Source organism: Budorcas taxicolor, chromosome 14, assembly GCF_023091745.1.
Source record: "Budorcas taxicolor isolate Tak-1 chromosome 14, Takin1.1, whole genome shotgun sequence".
Classification (NCBI taxonomy): domain Eukaryota; kingdom Metazoa; phylum Chordata; class Mammalia; order Artiodactyla; family Bovidae; genus Budorcas; species Budorcas taxicolor.
The window spans coordinates 78,190,907-78,213,803 of record NC_068923.1 but is presented as its reverse complement, the minus strand read 5'-3'; the positions used below and the strand labels follow the sequence as shown (position 1 = coordinate 78,213,803).

General features: G+C 34.2%; 1 protein-coding gene across 1 annotated transcript in view; it reads left to right on the top strand.

Annotated features, from left to right (window-relative positions):
• The window catches only part of VPS13B (vacuolar protein sorting 13 homolog B), a 775,227-nt gene that overhangs the window by 89,940 nt on the left and 662,390 nt on the right, over positions 1 to 22,897 (top strand). Inside the window, exons 13-15 of the mRNA XM_052651420.1 lie at positions 2,795 to 2,964; positions 6,041 to 6,235; positions 15,185 to 15,309. Coding sequence (XP_052507380.1) covers positions 2,795 to 2,964; positions 6,041 to 6,235; positions 15,185 to 15,309 — 490 coding nt within the window. The remainder of the gene's footprint in view (positions 1 to 2,794; positions 2,965 to 6,040; positions 6,236 to 15,184; positions 15,310 to 22,897) is intronic.

Genomic DNA, 22,897 nt, shown 5'->3' with positions numbered 1-22,897 from the left:
ATTAAAAAAAACGAAGATCATGGCATCCGGTCCCATCACTTCATGGCAAGTTGGTGGGGAAACCATGGAAAGAATGACAGCCTTTATTTTCTTGGACTCCAAAATCAGATGCAGATGGTGATTGCAGCCATGAAATTAAAAGACACTTTCTCTTTTGAAGAAAAGCTATGACCAAACTAGACAGCATATTAAAAAGCAGAGACATTACTTTGCTGACAGCGTTCCCTGTGGTCAGAGCTATGGTTTTTCCACTAGTCATGTATGAATGTGAGAATTGGACCATAAAGAAGGCTGAATGCCAAAGTATTGATGCTTTTGGACTGTAGTGCTGGAGAAGACTCTTCAGAGTCCCTTGGACGGCAAAGAGATCAAACCAGTCTATCCTAAAAAAAAAAAACCCTAAATATTCATTGGAAGGACTGATGCTGAAGCTGAAGCTCCAATACTTTGGCCACCTGATGTGAAGAGCTGACTTATTAGAAAAGACCCTAATGCTGGGAAAGATTGAAGGCAGGTGGAGAAGGGGATGACAGAGGATGAGATGGTTGGATGGCATCACTGCCTCGATGGACATGAGTTTGAGCAAGCTTCGGAAGCTGATTATGGACAGGGAAGCCTGGCGTACTGCAGTCCATGGGGTCTCAAAGAGCTGGACACTACTGAGCGACTGAACTGAGGATAGTATGTACAGAAAATGGTGTCAACACCACATGTTGTGGAGGATGTGAAGAAGGCTAGGTTACTGATTCATCACTGCTAAGAATGTAAAATGGTGCAGCCACTCCTAAGAACAGTTTGACAGATTTTTAAAAAACTTAACATGCAGCTGCCATGTAGCCAGCAACTGCACTCCTGGGCATTTAACCTAGAGAAATGAAAACTAATGTTCACACAAAAAACAGTATATAATTAATTTTTATCATGTTAAAGCCAACACTAGTAGGTAATCCAGGAGACTAGGGTGACTGTTTGATGATGATGTCTTAGACCCAGAATTCCTTCTATCTTGTTTTCCTGCCATCTGAGGTACACCTCTTCTGCATGCTCAATGTTGACCCAGCATTACAATGTCTGAATTTAATCTGTATCAAGTGGGGTAAGAGAAAATATTAGGTATGTAGTTTCATTTAATGACATGGCTCAGTCATCTCATTGACCCAGACTTAGTGGTTGTCCTTGTACCCTGCAGCCACGGAGGTTGGAAAATATGTTCTCTAGGAGTCCATCCACTTGACTTAAAATTCAGATTTTTTTTTTTTGTTAAAAAAAAGCCATTTGCAGTCTCTTCCACAGTTGGATTATGCTATTTACACACATAATACACATGTGCATATACGTGTTTATGTAAAATGAATTATTTGAAGGAGTTTATAATTTCAGAAATATGACCTATGTAAAGAAACTGCTGCTAATTGACTTTATACATGCAGTTCTCATTCTGAGTAATTAGTAGTTCTCCTCCACTCTTTTTTTTAGTTATTTCATTTAAATGTAATATATGTACTGGAAAGCACACAAAATCTTAAGGGTAAAATTTTGTGGATGTTGTAAACTTAGGCACATCTATGTGATTAACTGTTCAGGGTATGGAATCTTACCAGCACTGCAGAATACTCCTTGCTCTCTTTTGATTGTTACTCTGACCCCCAAGGGTAAATACTCTCCATACTTATCCTATATTTATTGTGGCATATTTTATTTAAAAAATAAAATAATTATTTTTTAATTAAAAAAATTTTTTTTAAAATTTATTTTTGACTGTACTGGGTCTGTATTGCTGCACGTTGGCTTTCTCTGCTTGCTGCGAGCAGGGCTACTCCTTGTTATGGTGTGCAGGCATCTGACTGCAGTGGCCTCTCTGGTTGTGGAGCACAGGGTCTAGACATCCAGGCTTTAGTAGTTGTGGCACACTGGCTTAGTTGCTCTGTGTCGTGTGGGATTTTCCTGGACCAGAGAGTCACCCCATGCTCCCTGCATTGGCAGGCAGATTCTTAACCCCTAGAGCATATCTTTTGGCACATTTTAGAACTCATGAATACGTAGGCACACAGTGTGTACTCATTTGTCTGTGACTTTAGTTTACATTATGTTTGTGGTATTCATTCTCCTTTCCTTTCAGTATCCCCTTTTTTGAATATACCATAACTTACTTATCCATTTTACTGATGATGAGTTTTTGGTTAGTTTTTAGTTTTTGGTTATTATGGTAGTGATGCTACCAAAATTCTAGTACATCCCTTCTGATAAACATATGTATTCATTTCTGTTGGGAATTTAAGAGTAGGATCACTTAGGTAAAGTGATTATGTATGTTACTTTTAGTATATATTTCCAGACCATTTTCCCAAGTGTATGTCTGTCAGTAGTGCCGGAGACGTTTAGTTGCTCTTGATCAGGGGTTTGGTCAGTTATGACTTACTGCCTCTTTTTGTACAGCTCATGAGATGATAATGGGTTTTTCATTTCAAATATTGGAAAAAATACAAATAAGGTTGACATTTTGTGACACATGAAAACTATATGAAATCTAATTTTCATTTTTTATAGATAAAATTTTATTGGAACATAGTCATACTCATTCAGTTATGTCTGTGGCTGCTTTTGTAATTCTGTGGCAGAATTGAATAATTGTGACAAACACACACACAAAACCTAAAGTATTTTCTTTGTGGCTCTTTATAGAAAAAGTTTGCTGGTCTTGATCTTCAAATTTGGAGAACTAATTAATTTTTTAGTTAACTAAGGAAATTATTTAAAAATAATTTTTCATTGAATTTTTATTATTTCATTTTAGATACTAAGGATGAAAGTGAAACAATGCTGAATCCTGAGGAAGTGGCCTGTTTGGAGGAATATATTCCTACTCGACATACAAGTGTTACTCTCCTCAAATGTACCTTCACAATTTTCATGGCTGAATTCAATTTGCTGGATCATTTGCTACCTGTTATTATGGGGGAAAAGGTATACTTTGTCATTCACTACTTGTTTTCTCATATATACATATTGTTGGTCCTATGATACTGTAAGAGTAAGTTGTGTAAGAGAGTATCTTTTATATAGTTATCCATGATGATGTTAAGCAATGTAACTATGATTGTTAATTCTTAGTAAGATGAGATGGTTAGATAGCATCGGTGACTCAATGGACATGAATTTGAGCAAATGGGCAAGGACAGGGAAGCCTGGTGTGCTGCATTCCATGAGGTCACAAAGAGTTGGACGTGACTTAGTGACTGAACAACAACATGTATAAATAATTAGATAGGTTAACGTCAAGCCAAAACTCTATGAAGAAATGGTGAAGCACATGGGTGTAGATATCAGACCGTGTATAAGCTATGACACCTTTGAGACTTTGCTTTATATCTAATCTCTAACCCTTGTCTTCCTTTTCTGAGAAACAAAAGAAAATTATAAGTTTTCATTTAGGCTGATAGTCATCCAGTAAAGAAGCAAAAAGTCCCAGATAGATTCAGATAGTTAATTACTTAATAGACAGCAAAAGCAAGTCAGTAATTGTGTCAGCTCATCTTTTCCCTTTCGGGACAACCCTGAATCTAGGGTGCCACCTGAGCTCCAGCACACATGGTAGGGTACCTTGATGACAGGGATTTGGTTCCAATTACAGTGTACTCTGAAAGAGTAGATGGAAAACCCCCTGAATGAGGGATGCTAATGAGAAAATTTCCCATAGCAGCATTTCTCAAGATGAGAAATTGAGTGAGAAACGATCTTTTAGTAGTTCTGTTTTCCCCTGTTTTGATAATATCACAGGATGCTCTGCCATTAGGTCTCTTGTGGTTTAAGCCTTACTTTGTGGTCTGCGTGGATTTTAAGATTGCCAGGGTACTGGCATTTAACATTTCCCCCAAAGTACCTAGCTCCTAGAATGATTTAGAATATTCAATGAGATAATGTGTCTAAACCATTTTGCACATATTAGGAACCCAGTGAATATGTTTGTTAACACTTATTAGATGATTAATATTTTAGGTCCATAACCAATGTATTGCTTTCTGAATTGGCTATATACATATAAGGTATTATGTGTTATTTTTAATTTATTACTTTGGGGGATATATTTCTTTTCATGGTGACACAATGATTATATAAATAAAAATTGTCCACACTTTAAATAAGAGCTTGTGGAGGTATGACAAAGAATTAAGATGCATTAATTTCGTGTATTTGTTCTCTGTCAGCCACTGGTAATTTATTCATTGTGTTGCTGGGTAAAGAGATCATCTGGTAAAATTTTAAAGGAGAAAAATTAAAATATGATAGTATAGACTTGGATTTTAAAGTAACCATAATAAGTTGAAGAAAGAAACAAAAAAGTAGAAGCGTTCATAAGATTTCACTGCATTAAAAAAAGAACAAAATGAAATTCTGGAACTGAAAACAGTAACATAAGCTAGAAAAAAGAGGATAAAAAAAGATACACTGTTTAATTGCCAATCAGAGGAAGGATAGAATGGCTATTTTAGAATCAGAAAATGTAGAGCTTAAGACAAGAGTTATGAGTAGAAATAAAAATAGTCATTCCATATGATATGTGTTGACGCAAAGAGTGAACATTAGATAATTATCAGACGATATGTTGAATGAAAGAAGCAGACATATGTATATACTTATGTGTGATTTTGTTCAAGTGAAGTTGACTAACAGACAGAACTAATCTGTGATGATCAAGGTGAGAACATTGGCTGCCCCTGGTGGGGCCCTACTAGTGTGCTTGAAATGTGTGGTGATTACATACATGGCAATTTGTTGAGCTGTATGTTTAAGATTTGTATGCTTTACTGTATATTATATCTTCACTTCTGAAGTGAAGTAGCTCAGCCGTGTCCGCTTTTTTGTGACCCCATGGACTGTAGCCTGCCGGGCTCCTCCATCCATGGGATTCTCCAGGCAAGAATAGCGGAGTGGGCTGCCATTTCCTTCTCCAAGGGATCTTCCTGACCCAGGGATCAAACCCAGGTCTCCGACACTGCAGGCAGACTCCTTACTGTCTGAGCCACCAGGGGCTCCTGTATTTTAATAATCCTTTAATATAGTAGTTGCTCAATAAATGATGGTTTACAAATTATTTGTGAGTCAGAAAAGAAGAATTGTATGTCCAGCTTAGTTTTAGGCACAGTGTTCCTCAATAATGGCACTATTGATCTTTTGGGCTAGAGAAGTGTCACGTAGCACTCACTGTCTTTAGCTAATGCCTGCTAAATGCCAGTATGGTTTCCCTATTTTTGTGATGATGAAAGACAGACAAAACAATTAAATTGCCTTTCCCACATATTTTCGCATACCTTCGGCTGGAGGGTCATACTGTTCCTCATTGAGAGTTACAGGTATGGAAATAAGTTCAAGGACCATAGTTGATGGCTTGCTAATGAATTTCATACCCTGGATGTGCGGAAATTTATCTGCATTTACTCTGAGGCTTAGAAAAATTCTGTTAACACTAAAAATACAAAGCCTACCTTGAGATTCTTAGGACTTTATGAGCCTTTAGCATGTTTGTTATTTGTTATTAGTAGATATAATATGGATCAGAAATTTTTCTGTCCTACAAACTTTGCTTATTGCCAGTGTCTTTCAGATTGTCTAGAGTAGTCCACTTAGTCCTTTAGTCAGCTAAATGTGAATAAAAGAAAGAAGATAAAGGCTTTGCAATATCTGGGATTTGGGGGGAAATTATCAAGTTAAGAAAATACTTTCAATGTACTGAGGCATGTAGTTAGAATATTCTAGTTGACTGAAAAAACAAAAAGCTCTAGCTAAAAGGGCATTGATAATTTTGCAGTAAATAGGCCTTCTTTGAAATCTTTTTCTTTTTCTTAATTAAATATTGGCACGACTTGAGTACTTAAAAATAGAAGGTGTTTCTGTTTGGTTATGGTAAGAGAGTCCATAGGAAAGCATCATTTCTAGGATAATTTGATGTCACTGCATTATTTGTCACTCTGAAGTGTCTCTAGAGGCCATGGCATACCAGTTATTTCTCCAGAAGTATAAAGTGATCATTATTATTTTCCAGAATTCAAGTAACTTCATGAATACTACAAACTTCCAGTCTCTCCGGCCTTTGCCTTCTGTTCAGATACTAGTGGATAAAATTAATCTGGAACATTCTGTGCCGATGTATGCTGAACAGTTGGTGCATGTGGTCAGCAGCCTTACTCAGCCTTCTGATAATCTGCTTCATTATTGCTATGCACATTGCTACCTTAAGGTATGAAAAGTGAATTTTCCTGTGTGTTAGTATATGGTTGGCTTTGGGAGAATCAAATACATCTTTTTTTTTTCTGCAGTTGTAGTTTTATAGAATTAGTACCCCATTAGATGAGATTTAAATAAAATATATGTATATAGTCATTATTCAGTATAATTAACATAAAAATAAAGATGTCCCTGTATTAAAATTTCTTCAATTATTTGGTGTTAATAGCTTGGTATTTATAAGATAACGGCAATTAAAACTTTTGAAGATTTTATGTATCGTTGATTTTAAGCAATGAGAAATTTTAAAACTAAGGATGTTTTAAAAAATTCATAATTTCTTTCAAGGGAATATTTATGTGAGACAGTGTTTTGCAAAGTGGGCATAACATGTTTGTTTTTAGTCATTTTCCTCTTATTGAATCCATCTTAATTTCTTAATGCAAAGGAAAAGTTTATTACTTTAAGTTGTGAAAGTCGATCAGTCATGTCTGCCTCTTTGTGACCCCATGGACTCTCCAGGGCAGAATACAGGAGTGGGCAGCCATTTCCTTCTCCAGGGGATCTTCCCAAGCCAGGGATTAAACCCAGGTCTCCCACATTTCAGGTGGATTGTTTACCAGCTAAGCCACCAGGGAAGCCCAAGAATACTTGAGTGGGTAGCCTATCCTTTCTCCAGCGGATCTTCCTGACCCAGGAATTGAACTGGGGTCTCCTGCATTGCAGGTGGATTCTTTACCGGCTGAGCTACCAGGGAAGCCCCTTAGATCAAGTTATGTAAAGTTAATTGTTGGAGACGTTGTTCAGCTCTTCCATCGCTCTCTCTCTCTTATTTTTAAATAAATAAGTAATACATTCCAGTATCAGTCAGTCAGTTCAGTTGCTCAGTTGTGTCCAACTCTTTGCAACCCCATGAACCACAGCATGCCAGGCCTCCCTGTCTATCACCAACTCCCAGAGTTTACCCAAACTCATGTCCATCGAGTTGGTGATACCATTTAACCATCTCATCCTCTTTTGTCCCCTTCTCTTCCTGCCTTCAATCTTTCCCAACATTAGGGTCTTTTCAAATGAGTCAGCTCTTTGCATCAGGTGGCCAAAATATTGGAGTTTCAGCTTCAATATCAGTCCTTCCAATGAACACCCAGGACTGACCTCCTTTAGGATGGACTGGTTGGATCTCCTTGCAGTCCAAGGGACTCTCAAGAGTCTTCTCCAACACCACAGTTCAAAAGCATCAATTCTTTGGCACTCAGCTTTCTTCACAGTCCAACTCTCACATCCATACATGACTACTGGAAAAACCATAGTCTTGACTAGACAGACCTTTGTTGGCAAAGTAATGTCTCTGCTTTTTAATATGCTGTTTAGGTTGGTCATAACTTTCCTTCCAAGGAGTACGCCTTTTAATTTCATGGCTGCAGTCACCATCTGCAGTGATTTTGGAGCCCAGAAAAATAAAGTCAGCCACTGTTTCCACTGTTTCCCCATCTATTTGCCATGAAGTGATGGGACTGGATGCCTTGATCTTAGTTTTCTGAATGTTGCACTTTAAGCCAACTTTTTCACTCTCCTCTTTCTTTCATCAAGAGGCTTTTTAGTTCCTCTTCACTTTCTGCCATAAGGGTGGTGTCATCTGCATATCTGAGGTTATTGATAATTCTCCTGGGAATCTTGATTCCAGCTTGTGCTTCATCCAACCCAACGTTTCTCATGATGTACTCTGCATATAAGTTAAATAAGCAGGGTGACAATATACAGCTTTGACGTACTCCTTTTCCTATTTGGAACCAGTCAGTTCTAACTGTTGCTTCTTGACCTGCATACAGATTTCTCAAGAGGCAGGACAGGTGGTCTGGTATTCCCATCTCTTTCAGAATTTTCCACAATTTTTTGTGATCCACACAGTAAAGGCTTTGGCATAGTCAGTACAGCAGAAATAGATGTTTTTCTGGAACTCTCTTGCTTTTTCGATGATCCAGCAGATGTTGACAATTTGATCTCTGGTTCCTCTGCTGTTTCTAAAACCAGCTTGAACATCTGGAAGTTCACAGTTCATGTATTACTGAAGCCTGGCTTTGAAAATTTTGAGCATTACTTTTATTGCGCTGGCCACTGCTGAGTTTTCCAAATTTGCTGACATATTGAGTGCAGCACTTTCACAGCATAGGTACTTACAAATAGGTAAACTCAGATTTTGAGTAATAAGTATTTTTACTAAGCAAACAGATATATGTAATGTAAGTAGAGAGTGTATATACCTAATTCTGTTTTATAGGCTAAAGGAAACTATGCCAAGCTGAATTCAAGAATAAGTACTAATGTAAAGTATGAAAATTAGAGGACTGCAAAAATGGACTTTTGACTTTATTGGTTCATGCTTGATAGTTTGATGTTTTAAAGTTCTTAAATATGTGTCTGTATAAAGAGAAACCAATTGAAAGATATTAGTTTTATATCACCTACAGGCATATTTAAATTTAAGACATCAAAATTTGACTGTTTTCAAACCATGCGTAATGGGAAAACACATTTGATTTTTAAGATGATGGAGAAGGAAATTCTACTCCCTTGATGGAGGAGTTGACAGTATTATGTTTCAAAGAGGTGTAGACACAGGATAGTATGATTCTTTAGGCGCCATTGTTTTAATGATCTATTACAAGTGTTTTATGTCATATGGAGAGTGAAAGTTATATACACAGAGAATATATTACACTTGTACTTTTTTATTTATTCCCAAAATTAATACACTGAGGTGTATTGGCACAACTTGAATATCAGATTATATTTTTAAGAATATCTGCCCTGTTTTATCAAAGCAAGTCTAATTTTGGGCAGTTCTTTCCAAGGTATTATACTTACATGGGATCATTCATTTGGTAAATGCTGAGTTTTTTCTGTTTTGCAGATACTTAGCATTAAAAATGAGTTAGGCATGCCCCATCCTTGAGGAAAATCATTACCAAAGCTATTGGTCACCAATATGATTGTCATTCATGCTGACATAAAAGTTATTGGTAATATATTAAATGCTCACTTGAACTTCCAGAGAACTGTAAAAGTTAAAGTGTAGTCCAGATAACATTATGTTTCGGGAAAAGGTCTTCACTCCCTTTTTATCTAGTTGTCGTTTATATTTTAGTTAGACTCCAGCTGTAATGGAAAAGTTAAATGTCCCAGGAAGTTAGTGTTGGGCATAGTATATGTAGAAAAACTTTTCACTGATGTTAAGAATTTTGAATACTCTAAAAAATAAAGCCTTGAATCTTAATAATTTGATTGCATTTAAAAAAATTTAATTGCATTTCTAATGCTTCTTCAGTGAACTAGTACATTTTAAAACTTTAAGGATTTGGTAAAGGCTTTTAGTTTTGTGGCTATTTGGAACTGGCTAAAAATACCAATTTGTTATAAAGTTTATAGCAGTTCATGTTACTTTGGGATGATTACTATAACCTTTGAAGACGTTTTCAAAGTTTAATTTCACTATTACAGTCTTAAAAAACTATAGTGAAGGATTTAAATGCCTATTTCATGTGTTTGGCATTTTAAACTCTAATTTTCACTTAAATACTCATGCTTAAGTTTTAATTGTATATGTGAATGTATTGACTATGTGACAGGATAGTAGATTCTTCCCCCTTCATGTAATGACATATATTAATTGAGAGAGTTGGCATGGAAGGAAACATACAGATGGAACTTTCATATATCTTAACAAGTCCTCTTTATTTATCAAGTCCTCTTTATTTAAATGCTAAACCCATCTTTGAATATGTGTGGAATCAAGTAGCTAAGACATTGCAAGGCATCTGAGGTTTGAAGCATATAAAAAATACATTAGTGAAAGCATTCTGTAAATTATAGAAAAATAGATAAATTTAAGGCCTTGTCACATAGGGTGGCAAAGAGTCGGACATAACTGAGTGACTAACACAGTGACTGATTTAAGGCCTTGTTACTCATAAGGATCAGCTATGGCAAATGCTTCAGAGAGATCAAGAAGGTTCTAGTAGGATTAAAACCCTTTGACTTTCTTGAATTTGTGAATATTTAACATCAATTAAAGAGCTCTCCCTGGAGAGTTCAAGGAATTGTGCTTTCATATATGGCTGGTGGATGTGGTATCATTTGGATTTTGAAGGATTTCATAAATTTGAAAACACAAACATTCCAGTTTTCAACATATATACTGTAGTAGAGGCCAGCTTTTCTTTGAAGGTTCAGATACTATTTTAGGCTTTGTGGGCTATGAGGCAAAATTTAGGATACCAAATAGGTACGTAAATAATAAGAGAACAAATTTCCATGCATTTAAGTTGACAGAATTAAAAATGCAGGATAGGACTCTCTTTTTGTAATATAATTTTACTAATGAGGAGAATGAAATTCTTTTTTTTGGGATAGTTCAGTCACTGAGTCGTGTCTGATTCTTTGTGACACCATGAACCACAGCATGCCAGGCCTCCCTGTCCATCACCAACTCCTGGAGTCCACCCAAACCCATAGCAGTTACCCAACTGCAGTTTAAACTAACTTAGTGTTCCCAATCATCAAATCAGTTGTAAATGTACACGTATAAAACTTATTCTTAGCTTGTAGGTAGTACAAAAACAGTGCTTGGAATTTGACTCGTGTGCTGTAGTTAGTTGACCCTTGTCTTAGAGAAATTTTTGCATATACAGGTATGTACAACTTGAGGTCTATAAATGCCCACATGAATAGTCCTCTGTAGCATAATTTTTGGTGGGAATATCAGGAAGCATAATAGTATGTATAATGTGATGCCATTTATGTAAATTAAGAAGATAAAATAGTGCTAAAGATTGTTCAGATATCAGTTCAGTTCAGTTCAGTTGCTCAGTCGTGTCCGACTCTTTGCGACCCCATGAATCGCAGCACGCCAGGCCTCCCTGTCCATCACCAACTCCCAGAATTCTCCCAAACTTATGTCCATCAAGACGGTGATGCCATCCAGCCACCTCATCCTCTGTCGTCCCCTTCTCCTCCTGCCCCCAATCCCTCCCAGCATCAGTCTTTTCCAATGAGTCAGCTCTTTGCATGAGGTGGCCAAAGTACTGGAGTTTCAGCTTTAGCATCATTCCTTCCAAAGAAACCAAGGGTTTATAAATGTGTAATAAAAGAACGGAATGCATTCTGAACTCCTGAAAGATCAAGGCATGATGGGGGATGGGGTTCATTGAGACTAGTGTGAGGGTTTACCTTTATTGAGGTAACATGAATACCATAAAGTCACCTTTTTGAAAGAATAGAAATCAGTGATTTTAATCTTTTCCCAGAGTTAAAGCAGCCATCACCATTATCTAGTTCCAGAACATTTTTGTCACCCCCCAAAAAGAAAGCATTAGTATTTCCTCTCTATTTACTCCTCATGCTTCTATAAACACTGATCTACTCTCTGTATGTATTTGCCTAGTCTGGATATTTTATGGGAATCATACCACGTACACTCTTTTGTGGTTGACTTCTTTTCACTTAGCGTAATGTTTTTCAGAATTCATCCATGTTGTCTCATGTATCAGTACTTTATTCCATTTTTATGAGAGAATAATACATTGTGTGGATATGTGCTCTATTTTTTTATGCATTTATCTGATTAGTGGACACTTATTTCCAATATTTAGCTGTTCTGAATAAGATAGCTATGAACATTTCTGTGTAGTTTTTGTGTAAACACAAGTTGCATTACTCTTGGGTATATACCTTGGTGTGCAGCTGTCTGTTCTTTAACATTTTTAGGAGCTGCCAAACTTTTTTTTCAAAGGGATTCTTGCATTGTTTTACTGTCCCAGTAGTAGTGGCTCAGGGTTCTTCTCCACATCCTCACTGACACTTGTTACTGTCTTTTTGATTTTAATCATCTTAATGATTGTGAACTGGTGTCTTCATGTGGTTTTGATACATTTCCTTAGTGACTAATGATGTTGAGTTTTCTTTTCATGTGGTTGTTGGACATTTGTTTATATTCTTTGGAAAATATTAAAATCTTGCCCTTATGTATTCTGAAGGCTTTTATTTCATTAATGCTATAGTTGACAGCATGACAATATTCATTTAAAAAATCTGGGTGATGAAAAAATTTCTTATTACTTATTGTTTCCTAACTTAAATTTTGTTGGAAAAAAATTAGAAAATACTTGGTTTTTCTGCATAAGGTGTCAGTTTCAGTCCAAAGTTTGTTTTTGTTTCAGTGAATACCTGACTAGAAACTAGATTTAGAGGGCTTAAGGAATGAGTAGGCAATGAAAAAAATGTAGCATTTTACAGCCTACATTTTAAAGATTTTTGCTGATGCCAAATGAGAAATGGAATTTCACTAATGGTTGGAGGGGAGAGGTAGTGGTAAGATTGTTTTTTACCTTTAAGAGTAAGTGGAGAATCAACCATATATTTTTGGATAGGGGAAGGAAGTGGTAGGGTGAGGCAGTAAAGCAGTGAAATTGTGAGCTAAAAGATGAGCTAAATCAAATGAACCATTGTATTGCTGTTCCAGCATTCTGGAGAAGCCTTTTGTGCTTTTTAGACTTCATTTTCCCCTTCTATCATGTATACTATCATGTAAGAATTGAATCGCCAGTCTATGTCTGACGCAGGATACAGCATGCTTGGGGCTGGTGCATGGGGATGACCCACAGAGATGTTATGGGGAGGGAGGTGGGAGGGGGGTTCATGTTTGGGAACACATGTAAGAATTAAAGATTTTAAAATTAAAAAAAAAAATGAAAAAAAAAAAAAAGGAGGTGATTTAGTTCAATTGTTCTCTAATAGAAGTTTTTAAGAGATGGCAGTACATGTTTAACTTTTCATTTAACGTGATATATGTCATCTTTCTCAAGTTGATATTTCCTTCAGCTGAGACTTCTATTAGTAGTTGCACTTAATTGTTTCATAAACATTCTTTTTGCCTCAGACTATTGGTTTGCAGTGTTAAGTACTTTTATTGTATTTCTAAATTTATGAGCAGTCCTGATGAAAACAACCTCAATTCATACAGTGCTGATTTCCCTTTTCTGGATAAAGTATTTGTAATCTTGACCAAGTGTTGTTGAGAGGTTATCTGGTTATATAGGTATTGCAAATCTTCGCATCTTATTGCTATTATTTAAAAGAGTTGAAAATTGGTTATTTTGAAATTATTTTTGATGTGGTAGATAGGCCCTTTTCCACTGTAGTTTATACTTGAATGTTACCTGGAGTCCTCTCTGGGTAGTTTGTAAATTTAGTAAAAGTTTAAAAAAATTATTGAATAATATGCAGGACTTTCTCCAAAGTCCTTTGCAGTTCTGAAAACAACCAGCAGGGGATCTCCTCAACACCCAGTTTCCATCTGAATACATTAATGATAGCATCTGTGATTATACTGTTGGGACATTTATAGACTATTAGAAAGTAGCTTGAGAGAGTTCTTAGTTGAACACAGATAATCTAGTTTGACAAAGTTTTACCCTGATTTGTACTTTAGAAATATTTGGAAGTTGGGTATTGTTTTAGTAATCATACTTTGTATCAAGTAGTATTGATAATTATAAGTTTCAGAAACCTTTAAATACTGGGTCTTTCAGAGGAAATGTGAAGTTCTGAAACTGTACAGTTCCCAGAAGTTCTTTGCATATAGTGTTGCTTAGAGCAAGTCTTCAAAGAATGTAAGTGTGAAATGACTTAATTTTTAAAGTTGACCAGTTAAATATTAGAAACATGCTTTTTTCTTCTCAGTACTTTCTTATATCTTGGTTAATAGTGGGATTTACAGGAATCAATAGGTATATCACTTTCATTTTTCTTGATAGCAATTAAGTAGGTCTTTTGAAATTGTTTGAAAATGCGAAATTCTGATGCCTGTTTTCCAGAAAATTACTTTGTTTATTGCTAACTGACTTTACAGGAAAAGATTTGACATTGTCAACTTGATAAATGATAGCACAATAGCTTTTTGAGACTGTTTGAAAGTAGTTTAATACTGCTTTCTAAGAAATTGATTATTAGTTTATATTGAAAATTGGTTATTGAGGTATTTTAAATATGTTTTTCTGTAGATTTTAGGAGCTAATATTAATCCTAGAGGTAAGAAAGTTAGTGCTTTATAAACTGAAGGAATAAAAATTAATTATGAAAGATAAACTTTGGGCTTAAACTGCTTTTGCATGTTGTTCAAAATAGTAACTTCATTTTGTATCTCTGTGTGTTTCCAGTTTGAAACATTTACTTTATTGAAAATAGTGGAAGAAGAAATATCATATTCAGTTCTCTGCAGTGTTTCATGTAAAATGTGATATTACATGGATTCTTCCTATTAAGGCAATGTAGTGTTCAGGAATTTTAGGGAGTGTGATCTACTTGTTTTAAGTATAAACATATAAAAAGTAATTCATGCCATTTACCAAATTTCCTGAGGTGAAAAACCTTTTCCCTGTCCTTTTCACAAAAGAAACGGAAAAGATGTAACATTTTTTAGGATATATTTGGATATCCCTTTTGTGTGTGCATACTGTAAGTTGAAGGCAAAATACTTTTAAGATTGTTTTTGTTGTAGTTAATGTTCTTTGAGGCATAAAATGATATAACAGTAATTTATTAATGTTAATATCTGTGATGTGTACAATGTAATCAGTTGTCTTAACAGAATATGTACATTTTAGCAGACTGTAAAATGCTAAGTGAGAATTATGTATAGAGATAAAGTATGAAACTTAAAATTGATCAAAAGAACAGTAATCTCTCAGGGATATGAAAGAAATACTTTATATTTAAATTTATTAATTCTGATTTAGTTAATGTCAAAGTGGATAAAAGAAAATGTTGATGTTTGGGAAGTGCAAAAAGACATTGGAACATATTTAGTGTGCAGCTGTTGTAGAGCAAATTGAAACTGACGTATTTCATCCTGTGCTTATTAAAACTTTGTCTCTGTGAACATTTGGGTCTTTTCTTTTTGTTGCAGATATTTGGTTTCCAGGCAGGACTGACGTCTTTGGATTGTAGGGGATCTTACTGCTTACCTGTACCAATTGTTCCCTCTTTCAGCACTGCTCTTTATGGTAAACTTCTGAAACTACCTACATGCTGGTAAGTATTATGTTAAAGTGTAGTTTATGATAATTTTCAGTTACCTTAGAAGGGAAAAAAACAATCTTATCTGTCTTACGTCAATGTATTAGTTTTATATAAAACTTGAGAAAAATATGTGAAGTTAATACTTCATTTTTTTTTAAACTGTGATGTTAGAAATCGCTTTTAAATATCTGAAATCAATTAGTTTATAGTACTTGTGGTAGAGATAACTGTTGTTGGGGTAATAACTATCAATCCATGTTGCAGCTATAGTAAAATGTTGGTGTTTCACATTGTATAGGAACTGCAAGGGCAAGTTTTTTTTTTTTAAATGAGAGAATACAAAATTTTTTTTAAAGTTGCAAATTAATAACAAGACCAAGGTATTTCAGCTAAATACCAATTTCATGTATATTCCTAACCACTGAGAAAAGTGATTATGTCATTTATTCTTATGACATAAATCTAGTATTTTTGATGTGTCTGTGTACAGTCACTGCATTTGGGCAGAAACTGATTTTAGCCCTTACTTTCATTTAGTACTGGATTCCTTTATTTGGAGGTCGCTCTTCCTGAATTAAAAGAGATTTATAGAAAGAGAGTCAGTAGTTACTAATCATACCTTTTTTCCTTCAATCGGAAGCAGTGCTTTTAATGTTAAAGAAATGATTGTTTAACTGTATGAAATAAGATGAAAATATATGAAATTATATACTAGTGAAATATTTCTATATTTTAAAATATGAATTACTTCAATTATTTGACATACATCTTTGCTTTTTTATCCTAATTAGCAAGCTTATTATTGTAGGATTTTATTTTCATTAGTTATTTATGAAAAGCAACATACCTTTCAAAAAATAGATTTGACTTCTTTAAAGTACTTGATTTGTTAAAGATATATTTCCTTGAATAATGTATAACTTTTAAAATGAAATTTGTAAAGTAAATGGTAACATTTTCAAAGGAATTTGCCTATTGATTCAGAAAATTGAAAAGATACAGAACGTAAAGTAAACTGAGTCTTGGAGCCAGTTTTTCTATAAATTAAATCAGTTAAATGATTTTATTCTTAATTTTTCTTGATAAGTTTAATTTTATCCTTAGGCCTCATATGGCATATTATGCCTCGTCCATATGCCTCATATGGCACTTATTATATTGTGAGAGATTGCACTTTTCAACTTTGTATTGGTGTTTATATGTTGCATTTGAGCCAAGAATTATATATTCTGATCTATTACAAAATACCATGGGATATGTCCCAGTTGATATTAACTTTAATAGATTCTTGTATCTACTGATTTATTATTCATGACACTAAAATTTTATTAGATACAGTGCCGTATTTACTGTAGAAAATACTTGTTTTTAAAAATAAAGCAGCCAAAATTTCCAAAGTGAGTTATAGACTTTATATGAAAAAGGATGAATATTTAAATAGGTAAGGCTTATTTTAAGGATGTGTGCTGATTTTAAGGATTTTACTCTGAATATTGCCAAATTTGGTTTAAGATATATCTGCTGACATCTGAATGAAAATATTCCAATTAAATACTAAAAGCATGAGATCACAGAATGCTAATATTTATTTGGATGTGATTTGCTTTTCTGCAGTTAAGACCACTTCTCCGTTATTTCAGTGGTATGAAAATGCTATGCTTTACGAAAGTATGTTGTTTTGAAATAGTTTCTTCAAGTTGTTTTCCTTAGCAAATACAAAATAAACTATAATTTTTAGCAGCTCTAAATGGAAAGTAATCAATACAAAAGTCAGAGAGATATATCTTAGGTAAATAAAGCATATAAAGTACCAGATAAAATATATCATATAATACTTCTGTGGAATAGAAATCATAGGAGAACTGAGAATTTCGTTTAATGGTTGCAGGGAGTGAGGATTATGTCAAGTCTGTCCCCATTCACAGTCTCTCCCTTCCTCAGATAATACAAGCTGTTTGGTTTTTTAAAATTCACATTCCAGAATTTCTTAAGGCATATTTATCATGCTCTATTTGTATTTCATGCAGTAATGAGAAGAGCATATTCACTACAGACCATAGCTTTTGAAACAAAGGCATTTTATAGTACACTGAAAAATTTTTACTTGGTATGTTATTAATGTAAATCTAGATTTTATTTAAGTCAGCAAAATAGTTTATACTTTTAAAAATATTTCTAAATTGGGATGTTAATTTTATATGAATCTTGAAACTAATAATATTTAATCAGGTCTGGTAATTTTAAAAATATGTGAATTATAAGTAACATTGAAAAAAGGTTATCTTCCATTTAAATATTCATGGTAAAATATTTTAATCTCAGTGAGCAAGCTATTACAAAACTTTAGTTTGTTAGATTTTTTTTTTCCAAGATATTTTGGTTATATTGTATCTTTCATTCTATATTATGTAGTTTTCAAACATATAAAAATAAGCTTTTCAGAAAAGCTTTTTTATTATTTTGTATCAGGTAAACTTTAGTTGTTTTAGTTTCTTGGAACAGGATTGAAATGTGTAGGATGTAGTGACAAAAACAGTGACCAATAATATTTAACGGGATAAATTTTGAGCAGTTAATTTAAATTTTCACTTGACTCTTCAGTTACGAGTTTTTTTAAAAAAGGGCAGTAAGCGATTGATTAAAGAGCAATAAAGTATGAGCATTGTTATTGCTAGCAGAATTAAGCATTGGTCTACTGTTCATAGTTATTTTTAAAATTTCTACAGTGATGACGATTTTAGGCTTTTAGATGTATTCTTAGCATTGCCATTTTTCTCAAAACAGAGAAATGATATATATTTCAACTCTTTTAAATGTTTTGACTGAAATATTAATATCTTATAGAAAAGTACATATATTACAGTGTTTCATAACTGAAGTGAGTGCTTGGTAGCCAGCTCAAGAAACAAAATATCAGCATCCCGAAAGCCTCTCTCTTCCATCTTCCTCCAGTATTAGCCATTATTCTGATTTCTAATAGCGTATATTCTTGGATTTAATGTAAATGGAATCATACCTAAATTTGTGAGGTTCATCTATCCTGTGTAATGTGACTTCAGACTGTTGGCTTTTGTCAGTATACAGTGTTACATTACATGAACACTGACAATCTACACGTTCTTGATCTGCAGTTTTAATTTAAAAATAAGTACTTAAAGTTTGTGTCAATTTCTTTTTTATTCCTTTGCCATTTCTTCCTTTCCTTTAAGATGTTTCAGTTGTGTTAAGGGACATTTGATGACATTAAGTATTTTTCTGTGTTTTGATAGTCAGTGTGCTAAGTGTTAGGATTGAGGAAATAGTAAATTATAATATAGTGAAGTTGAAAGATATCTCCTCACCATAAAAACTTAAAATCTAGTAGGGAAGGACACTAGACATATGTGAAAACAGTTGTCATTAAATTGCAAAATTGAGGCTTAAGCAGAATGTCTTGTTTAAAGAAATGAGAGAATTTCTCTAAGACCTCAGGAATAACTTCAGAGAAGAGACATTAGAATTGGGCTTTAATGGCTGAACCAGTCAGATATCCAATTCTTGAAAGGCTAGTTAGGGTGTAGAGGCTTTTAGGTGACAACATTGTCAAACAGTAAGGGTTATTAGTTCATTAAATCTGTGAATGAATACAGTGGGGGAAGAATTTGGAAAGTTACTTCAGGCTTGTACACAAGTGAGGATGTCTACGTTTTCCATATGAACACTTAAAAATAGTTATAGAGTTAATCAAATGTTCATTAGTCCTATTTCTTTATGATCCAGCTTATTAAACTGCAACCATAATACAGTTTTGAGTTCAGTTTCTCCTATAATTGTGGGTTCAAAAATGTGATCTTACTCATAAATAAATTTGTAAGTTCAGTGAAAAATTGGATTGGCTTAGAAAGTCATGGAGAAGGTAACTTTTAAGCAGGTTATTAAAGAATGGGTAGGAGTTGAAAGAGAATACTGTACTTTTTTATAGAGTGTTGTTATTAGTTTAATAACGCTTTCCTAACAACCCTGTGAGATTGATGTTCCCTCTTATAAAACTAAAGCTCAGAGAGGTTACATAACTTGTCCAAAGTCACACAGTTCCTAGACAAGGATTCTCACGGAGGGTTATTTAATTCCAAAGTCCTTGATCCCTACCTTACCTGAAAGGAATGAAGGTTTACATTATCCTTTGTTAATTATCTTGCCTTATAGTTAATACGGATTTCCGCATGTAGAGAGGCTAGTTATGATAGTATAGCTAATATGAATTTTTCTGGTAGCAATTAATGGTAAATAGATATTATTGTGCTGCTAATCTCAGAGAATTGGAGTTATTAGGGTTAGGTGACATATTAGGTATTACGTCAATTTCTGAGTCATATTTATGGCATAGCTTTGATTTATGGTCATCTATGATTGAACATTTTATGCACAGGGAGTTAGCTACTTTCTGAGGCAGCCATAGTCATTGTTGGGCAGCTCTAAAGCTCTTTCTTATATTGAATTGAAATCTGTTTTCTTATTTTTTCTTTCTTCATAATTATTGCTTGCTGATTTATATCTGAGCCATTTTCATACTCGTAGTAATGGGGGAAAACACATATTTCTTTACAAGTTTAGGGATTCCTCTAGTATCCATTCTTAGTCCAATGCCAAAGGTATCATGGTTTTGGCTAGTGAAGTTGTTGAGCAGTTTATTTGTGGGAGGAAGATACTTCTGTGGAATCTGTGTTTAAGTTCAGTGTTAAATAGAAAACACAGGATTTGGTGCTAGCAGGTTCATGGTATCGATGAGGAGAGGTGGGGCAGATAACTGATCATTTGCTTCCCTGAAATAGAAACTGAAGCAGCCATTTTTCTGCTGTATGAATTAGTGCTTTTAGCTCTAATGGAAGCTGGGCCCTTCAAGTATAACAAAAATGCCTGTTACACTTATTAGTAAACAGAGTAAGTAACCCATCCAACAGGGCTAAAAACAGTGTTTGCTCAACTACCCAGTTTGAGGCCACAGAAGACATAAGAGTTGGGTGTTTTTAATGTTACTCTAGATAGATCTTTTTTGTTCCTTTGTTTCCAAAGCTGTATTTATTATAATCTATCTGCTTTTGTGATTAACATTGTCTGTGACAGAATGTAAGATGTAACTGGTAAGATGTAACTGAGATGTTAACTCTCTTATTTCCATTTGAGTGGCAACAGCCTGATTTTCAGCTTTGGTTCTTCTGGTGTCTGGAATATTCTTTCATGAAACGTTTCTAACTGAAAAGAAATACCAGTATCATCTACTACAGCCTTCTTATTTCAAAGATGAAAAACTGAATCCCAGCGAGGTCAAATTACTTAGTTATGAGCACACAGTTAATATCAGTACCTGAACTTGATTTTCATTTTCTTGATTCAGAGTTCTTTCAAGTGTATCACAACACCTTAAAAATTACTATTGTTTTAATTTCTATCATGGTGAAATATACCTAACATAGAGTTTATCATTTTATCCATTTGTAAGTGTGCAGTTCTGTGGCATTAAGTACATTCATATCATTGTGCTGCTGTTAACCACCATTCATATTACCACTCTCCACAAATGTTATATTCTGTCCCCATTAAAACAGTAACTTCCGTTACTCCCTTCAGCTCCTGGTAGCTACTATTTTACTTTCTATCCCTATGAATTTGACTATTTTAGATACCATATGTAAATGGAATTATTGAAGATTTGTCCTTTTGTATTTGACATACTTCATTTAGCATAAAGTTTTCAAGGTTCATCCATGCTGTAGCCTATATTTCTTCCCCTCCCCTCTTCCTCCCTCCTTTCCTTCCTTCTTTTCCTTCTTTTTCATTCCATTTTTTCCCTCATAGTTCAGTTAAAGAATCCGCCTGCAATGCGGGAGACTGTGGTTCAATTCCTGGGTGGGGAAGATCCTCTGGAGAAGGAAATGGCTACTAACTCCAGTATTCTTGCCTGGAGAATCCTATGGATAGAGGAGCGTGGCAGGCCATAATCCATGGAGCCTCAAGAGTCGGACACGACTTAGCGACTAAAAAAAGAGACAGGGAGAGAGCGAGAGAGAGAAGGCATTTCATTGTATGTAAATGTCAGATTTTGTTTATCTATTCATGCATCAATGGATATATGGGTAATTTCTACCGTTTAGCTATTGTGAATAATGCTACTATGAACATGAGTGTGCAAGTTATCTGTTTGAGTCCATTCTTCCAGTTCTTTTGGGTATATACATAGGAGTAGAATTGTTGAATCATATGATAATTCTGTGTTTAATTTTTTGAGAAATTGGTATTCAGTGACTGCACCATCATATTCTCACTAGCAATGCACAAGGTTCCAGTTTCTCTATCATTATCAACTCTTGTTATTTTCCATTTTTTTATAATAGCCATCATATTGAATGTGAAATTTATCTCACTGTGGTTTTGATTAGCATTTCTCTAATGATTAGAGATTTTTTTTGAAGTAATTTTGCATACAATATTATATTACTTTCAGGTGTAAAACATAGTGATTCAACATTTAAATTATGAAATGATCTTGATAAGTCTAGTAACCATCTGTTACCATATTAAGTTTTTACATTATTATTGATTGTATACCCTATACTGTATATACATCTCCATGACTTATTTATTTTATAGCTGGAAGCTTGTACCTCTGAATCCCTTTTATCTGTTTCATGCAACCCCCTTACATGCCTCCATCTTTTCAAGTGTTTACTGGGCATTTATAATCATCTTTGGAGAAATATATGTTTAAGTCCTTTGCCCATGTTTAAATTGGACAGTTTTTATTGTTGAGTTGTAGGTGTTCCTTATATATTCTGTATATTAATCCCCTGTTATATAGATGTTCTTTTGTAAAGTTTTTCTCCAATTCTGTTGGACTCTTTGCTTTTTAATGTTAAGTTGTCGCTACCTTAAGCTAACTCCAAAGCCAGAAGCTGAGTTTATCTCTCTTATATCATTTGCTTTTTGTTTGAAATTTTAACTTTCAGATTTGACACATATTTTCTTAAGAATTGGTATAGCTTAAGCAAGCAGAAGTGTTAATTTTGTTTCTTTAGAATAAGTCTACCTAATTTGGGGAAGAGAAGAAATAGCTGAATTTGTTAGGGTTGTTTACAAGTTTATGTTTTCAGTATTTTTTGCTTTTACTGTTTGTGAGATTATTACTTACAGTTGTTTTTCTGCAGAATGATTTTATACCTTTCTGTGATATAGGGAGATAGTTTTCTGTTTAATTTTCTCATTTTAAACATGGTTTAAAGATATATATTTGTTGAGTTCTTCAAAAGGTAGATATAGTGCTTGTCATAGAATTTACAAATCTTTAGATTATAGACAAGCTCAGTACTGCAAAATAGAATCAAAATTAAAATAGATGAACAGTCAGTTAAATGACAATTCACCTGATTACTTTCTTTCATTTAGAATAGTCTTTAGGAGGACACAGAAGTTTTTAAAAATAGTAAGAAGGTTGGGATCTTAGTACCTATTTTTAACATAAATTTATAAACACCTCACGGTTCCCATTCTGGGTTGACATATATATATATGTCATATTTTGAAATCCATATACATATTTATTTTGTCACCTTTTTGTTATTAGGAA